The sequence below is a fragment of the Aedes albopictus genome, chromosome 2 (genome assembly GCF_035046485.1).
Source record: "Aedes albopictus strain Foshan chromosome 2, AalbF5, whole genome shotgun sequence".
NCBI lineage: Eukaryota > Metazoa > Arthropoda > Insecta > Diptera > Culicidae > Aedes > Aedes albopictus.
The window spans coordinates 355,011,998-355,028,430 of NC_085137.1; the positions used below are offsets into that span (position 1 = coordinate 355,011,998).

General features: G+C 40.8%; 1 protein-coding gene across 3 annotated transcripts in view; it reads right to left on the reverse strand.

Moving 5' to 3' along the window:
* The window catches only part of LOC115253829 (transient receptor potential cation channel subfamily A member 1), a 105,054-nt gene extending 94,157 nt beyond the window's left edge, over positions 1 to 10,897 (reverse strand). For 2 of the 3 annotated variants that reach the window (XM_062852771.1, XM_062852769.1), the window contains exons 1-2: positions 10,509 to 10,897; positions 10,221 to 10,385 (exon numbers count right to left, since the gene is read on the reverse strand). In XM_062852771.1, the coding sequence (XP_062708755.1) occupies positions 10,221 to 10,385; positions 10,509 to 10,634 (291 nt within the window). In that variant the 5' untranslated portion in view covers positions 10,635 to 10,897. The remainder of the gene's footprint in view (positions 1 to 10,220; positions 10,386 to 10,508) is intronic. The other variant, XM_062852770.1, reaches the window with a different exon arrangement.
* Positions 10,898 to 16,433: the final 5,536 nt, after the last annotated feature.

Below are 16,433 nucleotides of genomic sequence, written 5' to 3' on the forward strand. Positions count from 1 at the left end.
TTTAGGATGTTTTACTCTTTTGTTCAAAATTAGTTTGCGCACGCGATTTTCGATTCGACACCATTTTTTCTGAATGAAAGACGATGTGGCCAAACGAGCAAAGCGTACACTGAAAACACTGAAGTTGGGCATTTCCAGCGACTACTTTTTGCTGTGTTTGAAGCTTTTGAAGAATTATTTGAAACTATGTTCAATGTTGCCAAAACGCTTGATGAATTTTTCGGAAGGAGTTACCTCGATAAGTAGGTTAAAGACATTCTTGTTAGAATCAGTAAAATTCCTTTTGTTGTTGTTGTCATAATCTAGGTGGAGTTTCTGTCTATATTATTTGAGAATTTTTGAGACAAAAGCTTCCAAAAGGAATTTTTAGGAATCTTAGGAAAATATTTTCTGATTTGCAAAAGTAATTTCAAACATCTAACGTTTTTTTTAACTAGAAAATTTTTTGACAATTCTTCAAGAATATTCTCGGTGTTTGCTTTTTTAACTGTAAAAAGGACTGCATAAAAAATATGTTACAGTATCATTAGGAAATCGCTCATATTTTCTGAATTTTTAATTCCTAAGATTGCAGAATTCCTCAAGTGATTTAAAAACAAAATAAATTTCTCGGAAAAGCCATAAGAACATTCCCTTAAAACTTTAAAACCTTCATTTAAAAACTATTCCGAAATATCCCAGAAATTTTATCATTGATAGACTATGTGCCTTTTAGGGGCTGTTCATAAACCACGTGGACTTTTTGGGGAGAAGGGGGGGTGTGTCTGGCCAAAGTCTACGCTCCATATGAATTTTCAAAATTTTGTATGGACAAAAGTCTACGAGGGGAGGAGGGGGGTTTCTGAGATGACCAAATTTCGGTCTACTTGGTTTATGAGCAGTCCCTTAACAGAACGCTATCAGAACCTGGATAAAAATCCTCACAAATCGATAGGTTTAATCTCAAAAATTTTCAGGATTACCTCAGACTTTACTCAGGCACTTGTCTCCTCTTTCAGCCGCCCGCTCTTATCGTGTTTATCAAGGAGAATACGTGTGATAAAAGAAGCTGCGCACGCTGAAGATTGGAAGTTATCAGCAAATCGGCGTTTTCAGAGCAACTGAAAAACTCTTTGATTCGTTTTTATGCAAGAAATGTTTATCGTTCGTTGCTGTTGTCCACGATCAGAAATAGCCGAAGATGTAAGGTAATAAAATTCACTTCTTTAGTCTATTCGTCTAAGTTCATTTTGTTTACTTTTCGATACATCTCTTGCCACAGTTAGAACAACAAATTACTAGTATTAAGTAGAGCTATTTAAATGAAATAGCGCTACTATAGTTTGAGATCCATAGATTAGAGTGTCTTTTGGTTCCAATCTTTCCTTTTGTTGATTTCACACACAATTTGCTCCTGTCAATCTATCTCATATGTGCATACCTATCTCATATCATCATGAGCAAGAGAGGGCACTGCTCCCAGCGGCAACAGCCATGTTATAAAAACTTCTTGTCATGAATCAGGCTTTGAAATGTATGACCTTTCCCCCCCCCCCCCCCCCCTTACCATACTTAAAAAACTACTTTCAGTGGCGGCGGCAATACGGAAATGCTAACAAAGAGTAGAAAGTAAACCAGTCGGCTTTTCATTGCTGGTAATAATCCGTTATGCTGGTATGTAATAATTCTCAGGAGCAGGGTTTATAATTGTCGTTTCAGCGATACGAAATATGCTATTCTCGATTTTTTCGAAAGCAGCGATTCATGATAACTAAACTCGCTTCAACCTGCGGATAATTTCTTTTCGTTCTGGTAAATTTTCACTCACCCAATTCTCACGAAAATCTGGAACTCACGAACCTGGAGCATTACTAAAAACAACCGCGACACGCGCACTCTATCCACACCACCACGCCAACCACACAGAGGGAGTAGAAAATTTACTGCATAACCAATCGTCGGCTTCATAGGAGTCAAGGAAAGACAACATGATCGGCCGACGAAGGGTAAACGAAATTCTCGCCGCTTTATATTTTCACTCTCCTCTTTGTGCGGTAGATTTCTCATGCCAGATTTTCGCTGAAAATTGACGTGAAGGAGAATTCTATTTTCGTGAGAATGAGCGAAAGTTCCGAACACTGCTCAGGAGAGAACCGAACCAGGTCGGAATTTATCGCACATCATTTTTTGTCAATAAGGCGTATGGGATAGAATTCTGATCATGATCGATAATGTTATTTCCTGGAAGTTATATCAGCATTTTCTGAGGAAGACTCAATTGCTGCAAGTTATAACAAATCTCTCATTTCTTTGCCTAGCAATTTTTGTTTTCAAAATTTCTCCAGGATAACTGAAGCCTAATTTGAATTCTCAGTAATGTTTTCCGATTGAGTGATAATTGTAATGATATAGCGCATTTAGTTCACTACTGGACTATCGCACGAGTTTTCAAGAGTGCGAAAACGTAAATAAAAGAGCGCGATTGTCACAAATCGGTGTGTTCAGAGCACTTATTCAGCATAAATCAAAGAAATAGTGCGCCGAAGACATCAACTGGATTGGATGCAATCGCGCACTTTTATAAACGTTTTCGCACTTATGAAGACTCAGTGCGCAGTCCAGTGGTGAACTAAATGCGCAATAATTTGGACATTTGCTTAAAATTCATGAATTAGAGCAAACATATCTATTGGAGATAAACCAAGGGCCGATCAAACCGAGACCATGCTAAGGAAAACGAGGAAAATTTTTTTTTTCAGGAATTTATCAGCATATCTCAACATATTAAACAAACCTACATGAAATCTGCAATATTATCGCTGAAAATTTCAATAGCAGTTCTACAAGCACTTCTGCAGTCAAAGAGTAGGAGCAAAGAAGTTACCAGTTTGAAAGAATCTTACTGAACATTTTTCAAAGATTTTCTTCAGATCTTATTATGAGCTAGCCATTGGCGTAGCTAGCTTTTTCTTTCTTCTTACTCGCTCTCCTAAACAAACACGAGAAAGAAAAGGATGAAAGAGGGGCCATATGGTTTTTGACCCCATTCCCGGCACAACAGGTAAACAAAATTGTGCATTACCTAAATTCATAACGAAACGACCGTTTTCGTCCATTTTTTTCAGATTGAATCAGATACCTTATTGCGTGACCTTGTTGATAACAGTGCTTGTTGTGAAGATTTTCTACCGGAAAGTTGATTTTGAACGAATTTACTGCACCTAGTCCAGCGACACTTCTTGGCACCAGTGCCGAACTTCCAGCAAAATCAAATGGGAAATCAATTCGGCACCCATCTTTGTGCTGCCGAAGTGCACTCGTCTGCGTGTAATATTTGTTTTGAGCACTTGTGGGGCTTCAGAGTGAAAGTGCAGCTCATTGACTGTGGATCCCGTTGCGGAAATGTTGCGGGAGATGATTATCTATAAAATATGCGGCAAGTGATATTTTGATTTGTTTTCCTGTGAGGTTCCGGGAATTGAGGTGGGTGTCCAAGTAGTTCGAAACTCTATTCCATGAAAAGTGAGTAAAAATCTTAAGCAAACATCTACCAAAACCGTACCATTCAGAAATTATTCAATGACTATCGCCGAGATTGTCGATCTGTCCAAAATTTACTGGGATTCCGAGCCACTTGGGCAATAGCTTCTATTTTGGACACTTTTCCACTATAACTCAGTCAATCTTGAATCAATTGACTTAAAATTTTGGACACGGTTAGATACTATACCTATCTCACCGCGTTCCAAAAATTGTGTTATTTGGTTCAAAATTGACTGAGTTGTAGCGGAAAGTGCCCAAAATTGGAGCCATATCCATATTAATTTGACAGGAATTCCATTGTGATTCCGTGCTCTAGTACTTTCACAGTTATTATTTGAAGGCCTTTCTTCGCCGTCTCCCAGGGGGCCAGCGAAAGGCAAAATCCCCGTAGCTCACAATTAAAACACGTTCAAAATTGTTTGTGCTAAAAATTGATGCATTACACAATTTCTAACTGATTTATTTGCTATCTCCGCGTTGTCGTGTAATTTCAAACGATTGCACGCTAAAATTTTGATAACCTTTTGCTAGTTTTACACGTTTTACTTAAGTAATAACTAATGGTAATGACTAATTCGCAAATGTCGTACACATCCCAGATCTGTTAGAGCGTCCAAAAGTGCCAATTTCCCAAACATGTCAAATTCATGTGGACTACGGCACATCTATTCGTGGTTGACGTCCACGCTGCCCCGCTGCCGTCTCCGGATTGGCGATTCCAAAGTCTCATCAATTAGGGCAGTACTTCCAAAACTGTGCGCCACGGCGCACTGGTGCGCCAAGGATCTCTTCATCAAGTGCGCCGCGGTTTCCTGAGCCGAGAAAAAAGATCAAATTTCTAAATTTTAAAACAAATCAAATCGCCTTCTGTTCTTATTTGTTTAGTAAAACGTAAGTTGTTTTACAGAATTCTCTATAATCTTAAACTAAAATTTTATAGAATTTCCAAGTTTGTTGCGGAGAGCACTTAAAAAATTTTGATCTTGATCATATTTTTCAATTGACAATTTATGAAATTTTAAGTTAAGACTCTGAATAGAATGATTGCTGTGTACATTTTTATTTATTGTTCTCAGTTGGCGCCAACAGTGAAAATTGCATACAAGAACTTTTATAGCATCTAGTTTCCAGCGCTGACAGCGCTTAAATTTTCACCTCAAGCTCACGGAAGCATGGTAGTCAAGAACTGTCAAATCGTATGGAAAAATCGCGAAAAACGTTAATTGTTAGAAAACGGGATAGTTTTGTGAAAAGTTAGTGAATAGAAATCAAGAATGGTTTGAAAAGGCAACATTTTGTGTTTACTTCATGTTCCGGAACAGTTTCTTCATCGAGAAAATTTGATTTTACTACCACACAATAAAGAGCCATCTCCCGAGCAAGAATGAATAACTGCCCCATAACTGGAGCATACCAAAGCCAGGTATCATACCTAGATAAGGTATTGGTCGGTTGTCCAGGTATTGAAAATAACTTATTTTGGTATTTTGTAGATATTGATAGAATACCTCAACGAGTTATTGATTTGGTGTTGAGGACTGCTTGATGTATTATTCAATTATTAAAAAATCGCTATTTGTATGGAAAAATCGCCGATTATTATTTAGGTATTGCCATACCTTATTCACGTGTTATGCACAGTATTCACACTAGTTATTATTTTAGGTATTTTACCTCTTATGCAGGGCTTCTTAATACCTCATTCAGGTTGTAGGTATTCGGTTTTCCATACCTGAGTTTGGTATTCTTCAGCTATTTTCCCTTGCTCGGGCTGTGATATTTTTAGCTTGGAATGTCGATCTATTGTTTATACATGTTACATGCTTTTGATAAAATTAACAATGGAGGGGGTGAGAACCTAAGTTAGCACGGTGTTGAAGCCTTATTGCATGCAGATATACGGTGTATTTAGAGCAATCATTACTTTGCATGAACACTTAAGGTTGATTTAAAGTGGAAATGACAGTTATGCGACTGATTTAAGATTATTCCAGTGTAATAGTAATTTGATTTTTTTTTATCTGTATTAACGAGATTTTTAGCCCTGGGCTAGTTCATCTCGGGACCCACGCTTTACTTCCCTTCCGAAGGAAGAACTCACATTTTTTGTGTGAGTTTGTCGGGAGTGGGATTCGATCCCAGGTCCTCGGCGTGATAGTCAAGTGTTCTAACCATCCAACCAGATCCGCTCCACGAGTAATTTGATTCTATAATTGCCCATTCCTGCTTTAAATCAACCTGAAGTTTGCATTAATGTAATGATTGCTCGAAATACACCTTATATCAGCATGTAATAAGGCTTCAACAACGTGGTTACTTGAGAAGTAAAGGGATGTAAGTGACAAATACTAACTTCCGAGTAAATGAGGTAATCCAAGTAAATTTTTTCACCAATTTTTCATCCCATGCAAAAGGTATAGAGTTTCAAAATCAACCCAATTTTCTCCGACTTATTGTAATGTTTCTTCTTCTTCTTCAGTATGGCTTTACTTTCCCACTGGAACTTGGCCTGCCACACTTCAACTTAGTGTTCTTTGAGCACTTCCACAGTTATTAATTGGAGGGCTTTCTTTGCCAGCCATTGCATGAATTAGTATATTGTGAGGCAAGCACAATGATACACTATGCCCAGGGAGTCGAGAAAATTTTCCCGACCGGAACGGGAATCGAACCCGCCGTCTCCGGATTGGCGATCCATAGCCTTACCCACTAGGCTAACTAGAGACCCCATGTTTCTAATCATCGTAAAAATAATTTTAAAAAAGTTCCTAAAAGCTTGAAACCTGAAGATTTTTCTGATATACTCAGCTCATAATCAATAAAATGGTCACTTACACCCCTTTGCATCTTTTCTCCTCATTTAAAATCATATCTAAAGCATTGAATTACAACAGAAGCTTCCAAACTTTTTGGTTTTGCGACGCCTTTCCAGAAATTCAAAAATGCCGTGGCACACCAACACCTTTTAAGAATAAAATATCCATTTTTTGCCTTTCTCGTACACCAAGGTGTACCGAAAGGCTATATGTTCACTCCAAAAATAAAATTTTGATAGAGCCCCCGGAGGAGCAAGTTTCATATACCAATCGACTCAGCTCGACGAGTTGAGATGATGTCTGTGTGTGTATGTGTGTGTGTGTATGTATGTGTGTGTGTGTGTATGTGTACAAAAAATGGTCACCTCACTTTTAGATAGTAAATATCAACCGATTTTAACGATCGACGGCTCATTCGACGCGGAATCTGGTCCCATTGTTTCCTATTGAAAATGGTTCGGATCGGTCCAGCCGTTTCGGAGTTATGGCCATTTAGGTGTTCCGGATCGGTACCCCTGGAAGGGGCCAGACATGAAAATGCACCAAACCCATGCATGCGACCCATCAAATCACAGCATTTACGATTATCTGATGAACGGTAAGCAGGAAAATAATCTTAGACCATATCTGAACCGGTAGTGTTCCGGAACCGGTTCTGGGGTCCCGCCGGAAGTGGCCAAATATCAAATTGAATATAACTCATGCATGCGACACATCAAACAGTGGCTTTTTCGATAACCTGATGAACGGTTAGCAGGAAAACAGTATCAGACCACATTTGAACCGGTTCCGGATGTCCCAACGGATGTGGCCAAATATTAAAGAGTACCAAACCCATGCATGCGACACATCAAGTCACGGCATTTTCGATAACCTGATGAACGGTTAGCAGGAAAACAGTATCAGACCATATCTGAACCAGTATTGTTCCGGAACCGGTTCCGGGGGTCCCAACGGATGTGGCCAAATATAAAAGAGTACCGATCCCATGCATGCGATACAACAAATGACGGCTTTTCTGATAACCTGATGATTGGTTATCAAAGAAATATGTTAGGACCACATTAGGGGCAGCCGGTAGTGCCGTAACCAGTTCCGGGTGTCCCTCCAAAAGCGGAAATATAAAATTGAACTGAACCTGTGTATACGACACAGCAAAGCTAGGATTTTTTGATAACCTTATAAACGTTAGCAAGCAAACAGGTTCAGACCGGTGAAAAAAATGTTTTACGCATATGGTCAAATCTCAACCGTTACGTAGTAATTGAACTTTACATGTGTTTGGCTTTGCATGTCTCAAACTGGCTATAACTTGAAAATGGTCAAACTTATCGCATTTGAAAGATTATTTAATTAGCTACCAAAAAGATCTTGGAATCTATTGGTTTAGTTAGATAACTAAAGCAAAAAAGCTCGAAAGTAGTGTTCTGCCTTTCTCGTACACATATAACTCAAAAAACGATTTTTCGGAAAAAGGCTCGAAGGATCAAGTCGCATATACCAATTAAATCAGTTCAACGAATTGGGATTATGTCTGTATGTGTGTATGTATGTATGTGCGCAAAATAAAATCACTCACTTTTAAGGCACTTCCCATTGGTCGATTTTTCGGATTATAGCTTGAATCGAACCGGAATTGTTTGCTATCGAAAATGATCCAGATCGGCCAAGGCGTTCCGGAGTTATGGCCATTTCAGTGATCCGGACCAGCACCGGTAGAACTGGACGTATATAAAACTGAACTAGCCCCATCACGCGATACATCAAACGGCGATTTTTGTAACCTTTAGCATGGTTGACGAGTTTTGTGCGGAAATCAACACTGGAGACCAGAAGATCCACGATTTTGGCCCAAAATTCAAGATGGCAGCCAAATGTTCAAGGTGGCGGCTCAAAATTCAAAATGGCGGCTGTTTAATACAGATTTAGGTCCTTAAAGCATGCTATATGGGAATATTTGATATGGGGAAGATATCTGGACTGAAGATGGGGAAGATGGCGACCTGAAATCCAAGATGGTGGCTTCAAATTCAAGATGGCGTCTGTTTAAAGAAGCGTAGAGCCATGCAATATTGGTATATTTGGTATGGAGAAGACTTCCAGAGTCCAAAATGGCGATCAGGATGTCCATGACACATGGCAGGTATTAAGATACTCTATGTTCAAAGAAGTCGCAGAAATTTCCACTGATTCCTGGATCGATCGGGAATCGAACCTGTCAACATCAGCATGGCCATGCTGAATACCCAGCCCATGCTCCCTACAGCTGTGCATATATGGGCTCTTCACCAGTTGTAATCATACAAAAAGCTGTTTTCAATGTTCTTAAACGAATGTATTCATCTCAGTCAGACAAAGAGTTTCCATAAACTGTATTACATGCCAAACGGCAGCACTGCACTGCCCGAATCTGGTCAGCTGTGTACTTCCGATTCGAATTATTCCGAGTGCAAGGAACTCAGCAGGGAAAACTCATAGCCGGCACGCCAAGCATATCGTCAAGTAGAGCGGAGTCGTGTAGTCCTAATAATTTCTCTCTCTGGACCAGGCCGGCAAAAGTTTCAACGAAAGCGACGATAAGTGGTCCATTGAGAGTAACAGTCATTGGAAAGATAAACACAGTATAAGCATTATTATTTGGATCTGGATATTTTAGCTTGCTCATGGAAAAAACTACCAGTATACGCTGCCTGATTTGACGAACGGCGCTTTCGCAGAGAGATTTCATTCAACTTTGTGTGTGCCAGCTTTTGATGTGTATAGATTGACGCTCGAAAGTTGGTCTTTTTGATCTTAGCTTTCTGCAACCGTCGGATGCTGTTGCGTATTTAACGAAGAGATTACTGAATTTTGGTGACTCATGATGTGGGGTATACTAACAGTTTAAGCATGTAGAAATTTGTCGTTCAATTTATGAAACTACAATAGCTTGATGTGTTTGAACATTGAGATGAAAAACGCGAAAAAAAGAAATGAAATTGAAGTGAAGACTCTTTAAGTACTCAATAAATTATCCAATGGAGTCGTTTGTATTTCGCTAGAGTAATTTGTTTTATAATTGAAAACATCTCATAACCATTGAAATACATAATTTTCCCGAAACAACATTACAAGTAAAATGGTTGATTGGCGCTTTAATAGGAATTGTTGGTTCGACGAACGCATGACAATAATAGGCAAAGAGTACCACGATGCCGTGCAAACAAGGATATGCTTATGAAATTGCTGTTGGTTTTTTGCATCATTTCCTTCTTTTGAAGTGGCTCATAGACGCAGAAAAGGTTCATTGTTAATTAATAAACGGTTTTCTTTGAGGTTGGCTTATGCCGACGAAGAATGGTTTGCTCTGGAGCTCAATCAGCTATTTTTTCCTATATTCAAGAGCAGTTTGAGGTTCTTAAGAAAACGCTTTAAGAATTAACGTGAGGCACCCGATGATATTTTGTACAGTTATTGGAACTTGAATGTCATCGACATGCCTATGGAAAAACAGATGCCTATGGAAAAACAGATACAGTTTATAGTAAAAAATAGCACCTAACAAACAAAATGGCACTAAACCAGAATTAAATAAAAGTATTAAATTCCACATGATAATGCAAATAGATATGGCTGGTATGCAAAAAGAATACCTTGGGACTCGTGTTGATTTGTATTTGTATTTTAAATAATTCATCTGACATGTTAGTCTTGTCTCGATGCATTGACAAGATGACATCCCAGAATCCTTAAGACAAGCATACTACAGCTCCAATACGTCCATTTACTTAGTATTCCAATATAATTCGTTCTATATACACGCGCCACGTGGTTATCGTTCAGTAGCACAACAATACTAATATGATGTTAATGTCACAACAAGCATCCGACAATTTTACTTACCCGCAAAATCCGGTACGGGCTTTCGCTCAGCAAGCAAACCTCCGCGTCGCCCTGGGAAGTCAGTATCGCTTGTAGTTCACTATTTTCTAGCTGGTTCATATTGCTCCCCTTGCTGGCGTGAAGGTCGTGTCCCTTCGTTCTACGCAGTCTGGACAGTAGCCAGTTCTGTAAGCAGCGGTGTCCAAAAGAGGCTATCATTATTCACACGGGTCGACGCATATTTTCAAATGCATAGTTCACAGTCCTGGTATACAAATAGGTAGGTATGTGGACAGAAGGATAGCATACCCCCAAAGGTGGTGCTGCATGATGCAGGTCCTCATCCTCCGGAGGGGTACCGCAAACTCCAAGCGTACGTCCTGTTTCCGACCGAACTGATCTGGCACTGTGTATCAGATAGAGCGGAGTTGGCATGGCTAGTAATCGGTTTCTTCTGGCGGTATGCACATACTGTCACTACTGGCGAAGGCAGATTTTATTTTCATTCATTAATTTCTTCTTTGCACCATTTATACTGACCGCCTCGGTAATTCACTTGATAGGAAATTGATCGGTGATGTTCTTCATTCATTTTCATTATACACAATACGTTAAAGTACAAAACATAAGAAATAACGACAACCATGAAAAGCGACGCGAGATAAGACACGACATTTAACCAAACAAAATAAATCTTCTATGTAACAGAAATAAAATAATATTTTACCGAGTGGAATTAATTAATTTTCACAGTTTTTAGTGTCAAATTTCTGAAAAATTACCGATGTTATCAAGCTTAATGTTTAAAAATAACTATGATGATGGGTTTTGTCTGAAAACCTAACATTTACTGCAAATGTTATAAATAATATTATAAATTAAAAACATAAAAATGTAGCTTTCGGGGTGAAATTGATCAGTGTTGCTTTATTAGAGCAAAACCACAGACAAACAGACGTAACTCTTAGAGGAAATTCATCAAAAACTTTTGCCCGGTGTCATTTTTATGAGCACACTGCCATCTGTTGATAGAACCGCGCGAGACACTGTCGGCCATGATGGATTTCGATTTGACATTTGTCTAACACGCACACCACTACACAAATTGCCTGTAATTTTCGTTTGCATCATTCAGCAACGTGTACATTGGCAAACGTCAAAGCGATCGGACACTAGCGCCTCTGGTGGAACGATCGTGGAAATCAAATGAAATTTGAATTGATCATTAAATGCATGTGCCAAGCCGCTTTGTAGAGTATTACGTCTGTTTGTCTGTGATCATCCTATCATTAAAACTGAAGGTCAAATAAAAAAAATGTCGATCATAAAAATCGTCTATTTTTTGTCAAACGCTGATGCTCTTGTTTAAATACGTTATTATCCGTTACACAAAAAGTTATCGCGCAAGGCTATTCGAAAACGCTAATAGAGGTGCGCAGTAGCATTTAATCGCTTTGGTATGTTCTGCGCGGTTAATCCTTGGGTTATTTCCGCACTTACTGTAGAAGTTACGAACTTGATTTGATGTACTGATAACGATGTATAAGCGATTTTGCACATTTTTTTGTGAGAATCTACGGCAAAACGCGCAATATAAAATTGCATTTTGCAATTTAATTTATTTAGGGGTGCAAAATTAAAGGAACATACATACATATTACGGATTTTCAGCCCTGGTGAAATGATGTTTTTTTTGAAAATCTACACTTCTACATTTCTACATTTATTTTTTTCTGAAGATTTATACAGTATCTCCAAAAACAACATTACTTAAATGTAAAATCAAACTATTTTGCTACTGTTTTCAACATTTTAATCTACTTTGCAATACACTTATTATTTTTGATCAATTTTATTTAAGAGCTAGTTTGCGAAAAATGCAATCCCCTTTCCAAAGCATGTGGATGTGGAATCGGTGTTCGATTGAGCTGAAATTTTCAAGGTTTGGTTTCTCATATCAGCACCAACATTAAAAAATGTTTGGTATCATATGTACCTACCAGGCCGATTTTTAGATTTTTCCAAAATCTAAACTGCCCCTCAAAGATTTCATGTCCAAAAGTAGCTAAAATCATCAACATTGGAATAACTTCCGCAAAAATTTACATAATCGCCTAATTAAGGATTTTTTTTTTAATTTGTAGGGCTTTCTCAGTTTTTCGAAAACGAAAAAAACTGCTCCTCTTCGCATGTTAGTCCCATGTTGTTTTTCAAAGTGCCCACCTTTTGTACTTTAACTCCAATTATTTTCAAAAAATGTTTTTACTTCTTGCATACTCTTTTTGTGGAATATTGAGCTGTGAAATGAGGCGGGAAAGGTTTCAAATTTGTTTTCAATTAACTCGTGAGTGAAAAAAGTATGGGCTGCAAAACGGTGAGTCGATAAGGAGAGCGTCCAATATAGCTCTGGTTCTCACAAGTTCCTACCTCATGCTTCCACGGGTCAAGCGATGACAAAGACCGCCAGCTAAGAGTTGTGTGCTTAGCTGGTAGTGCAGCCTGGGCACTGTTGTCCTTCTGACTTCAGCTAGATTGAGGAGGTACGATTCGAGCGTTTGTTCACCAAGGAGGTGCGGCTCAAACAGCGTTTGTTCTGGCATCCAGCGGCTGAGTAAGAAACGCTGCACCACGCCCAGCTAGATCCAAGGTGGTAGCCCCATCAGCGTGGTCGTCCTAGTGTTGGTTGGGACGTTAAACAGAACTGGTACGATGGCCCTCCGGCGAGACAGGAGTGTTGGCGTAGGCCCAGTAAGCCACCCGTAAAAATCCCCATTGCGAATAACATAGGAGAAAATACGAGTCGATACAATCGGCAAAGACCCACGCGACGAAATTATTATTATTATTATTATCTTTATTTACGAGATTTTCAGCCCTGGGCTGGTTCATCTCGGAAAACTCATGTCTGGAGGTGCCTTAAGGGCATAACCAGTTAGCAAATAGATTTACAGAGTTTAGTTTCAAGTCAATTATTCTGTCAAACTGCCTCATTGTTGGTGTTTATCCTCTTCGTGTCCGTGGTTAGCGTTGGTGATCATCATCATCTAAAGGGGAAGTCATTTACATCTTATTCCTAATCAGTTCCTTTTTGTAGCGTGGGTCGAAGCCGTTATTCCAAATTATTTTTGTAGATCCACTGGAAACGTATGTTGACAATTTCAGATTTCCGGAAAAAGACCGGCTTCCCGAAGGAAATTTATGAGTGTTCTCTCGTAGACTGGATCATTTTGTAGAGCCCGGTTGGTCGAAGAGATGTCGTGCTGATTTCGCAGTAGTTCATATTTCGGGCAGTTACTTATCACATGCTCAGTCGTATTGTGAACATTGCAGATGTCGCATATTTTCCGAAAGCTACCGTCTCCATTCATGTTGTGGGACAGCCGCGAGTGTCCAGTCCGGAGTCGAGAAAGGACTTTCTGTTCCCGCCAGCAAGCTGTGTCAGTCCAAGGGGTTGTATCAGCCTTTATTTTTCTCAGGAAGAGTGTCCGATCCCTGTGCCACTCTGAAGCCCAACCGTTTCTGATAATTGCTTTCACCCAGGTCTTGGCATCGTCTCCAGGAACTTTTGAAGTCAGAAAATTTTCTTGGCGGCCCATGGCTGCCAACCTATCAGCACGTTCGTTACCCGGGATACCACAATGGCCAGGGACCCACATTAGTGTCGGCGGGTTTTCCGAATCAGCAAAGAGATCCTGAGTGGCCTGAATGAAAGGATGTTTGTTTGTATCGGAGCAGATAGCGGCAATCGCACTAGCTGAGTCACTAACAATCAATTTTCTTTTATCAGACGGTTTCTTTGCAGCGAGAAGTATTGCTGCTGCTTCTGCGGAGAAAACGGTGCATTGGTTTGGTAGACGGAATGCTATCTCAGTGTCGGGGCCAAACACTCCGACTCCAACACGGTTGGACAGTTTTGAACCGTCTGTATAGTACACATCAGCATTCGGGTAGGTTTTAGACAATCGTTCGCATAGACGGACTTGGACGGCTTGTGGACAGGCGTTTTTTCGAAAATGATTTTTAATTGTTTTGTCTATATTGGGCGCCTTGGCCGACCAGCTTCTCGGTCCAACACGGTGAACTTCAGCCACCGGGGGAAGCGTGGTGTTGACCGCTTCTCTAAGGGCACGGTTTGCCTGCTTCGAGAGGAAACAGTCCTGCCCTCTACCTCTAGTTCTCTCCAAGTAGCCAATTGCGCGACAACACAGTGTCATGGTTGCCTTGTGTCGAAAAGGAAGGATTCCTGCCTCCACGCATGCCGATGTTGCGGGAGTTGATGGAAGTAGACCGGACAGGATACGGACACAGTTATTGTACGTGGGCGATAGTATCTTAATGAGGTCGTCGAAAGATCTTCCGGAGATTTCTATCCCGTAAAGCAGCCGGCTATTGACTACAGCATCAGCTACACGCTTGCGGGTTGCCCGTTCGCTCCGGGTACGCTTGCCCGAGATACTTTTGATCATACTGATCCTTGTTCGGCAAGCGGATTTGACTGCCGAGAAGTGGGCACGGAAGGAGAGGTTTCTATCTATCGTGATACCTAGTATTTTCACGAAATTTCTGGTTGGAATTGGGGTACCACGAATGTTAATTTTACCAGGTGGACGATGTCTGGAGTCACATACGTGGACACGAACACATTTGTCTGCCGCCATGTCAAAGCCAGCTTCGGTTGCCCATCTAGCTACAGTGGAGACGGCCGCCTGGAGCTTACGACGGATGCTTTTGGGGTGTTTTCCTCTCACTAGCAGAAGGATATCATCGGCATATACCAAAATAAATACTCCTTTCGGTAGTACCAAGAATACTCCACCCATAGCCACGAGGAATAGGGTAACTGCCAAAACACATCCCTGTGGTACGCCTGTCTCTTCTTTGACGATTTTGGAGCGATGGTTTCCCACGAGGACTTGGAAAGTTCGTTCTTCCAAGAAGTTCCTTACAAACGCCAGCATATTTCCAGAGATTCCCCAACTTACCAGCTTTTGGAGAATACCGGGTGTCCATGTTCGGTTATATGCCTTGGCCAGGTCAAGTGATGCTAACTCCACATGTTCTCCTTCCTTTAAAGCATCGTCAAGTATTTGGCCGAGAGAAGCCAGATAAGTTCCCGTCCCGAAACCGGAACGAAACGCATGTTGCCGATTGTCCAGGAGTTGATTCTCTTCGAGAAAACCTATCAAGCGACGGTTCACAATTCTTTCCATCACCTTAACAACACAGCTCGTAAGGGCAATGGGACGATAGCTGCTGGCGTCAGATGCAGGTCCGGTGTTTTTAGGGATGGCTATTATGAAACTATGCTTCCAGGATTCCGGGAGGGCCCCGGAGGTCCATTGTTGATTAAGCAGATCAAGAAGAGCCAGTTTTCCGTTCAGAGGTAGGTTCTTTAACATCGGGTATCCAATGTCATCAGGTCCAGCTGACTTCCCCGTTGCCTTTTTGAGAGCGAAAACGAGCTCATCGAAGGTAAACGGAAGGTTAAAGTCCTGACCACGATCTGCAGGGACTACAAACTGTCTGATCGTGACATCTGGAGACAGGTTAGCTGTTCGGAAAGCGTTTGGATAGCGTTGATCGGAGGAAATATCATGAAAATAATCCGCCAGCGCATTTGCGATTACCGTTGGATCGCGTGACAAGCATCCGTCAACCTTAAGGGCCATCCCACGCGATCTTCTCTTACCCTGGAAGCAATTGATTCTTCGCCAGAGATTGGTTCCAGACTCGTTCTCATTGATTCCATCTAGAAATTCTGTTAACGACTTTTCTTTGGCTTCTCGTATAACCTGCCTACACGTGTTGCGGGCAGTGTGATACCGCTCCATAGCTTGAAGAAGATTGGGATGGTTGGAGGGTAATTTTTTCTGTAGTTTCTGGACAACTCTCAGCGTTTTTCTTCGTAATTTGACACATTTACGGGTTTCGTTACTCCACCAAGGAAGTGCTCGGCGGCCAGGATTGGGCTTGGTCTTCGGAATAGTGTCGGAAGCAATAGAGTTGACCTGGCTGACGAAGTTCTGGATAGACTCCGGTGGAGAGGATTCAAGTTTTGCTTCGAGCGCCCATCGGTAGGTCGACCAATCGGCCTTGTCAAATAGCCATCGCGGACGACGACTAGTTTCTGGTGTAGCACTGCTGTTGAGTTTGAGAAAGATAGGTGTATGGTCACTTCCACGGAAGTCCGATTCGGCCGACCACAGTAGGCGATGTGTGATGGCTACCGATGCC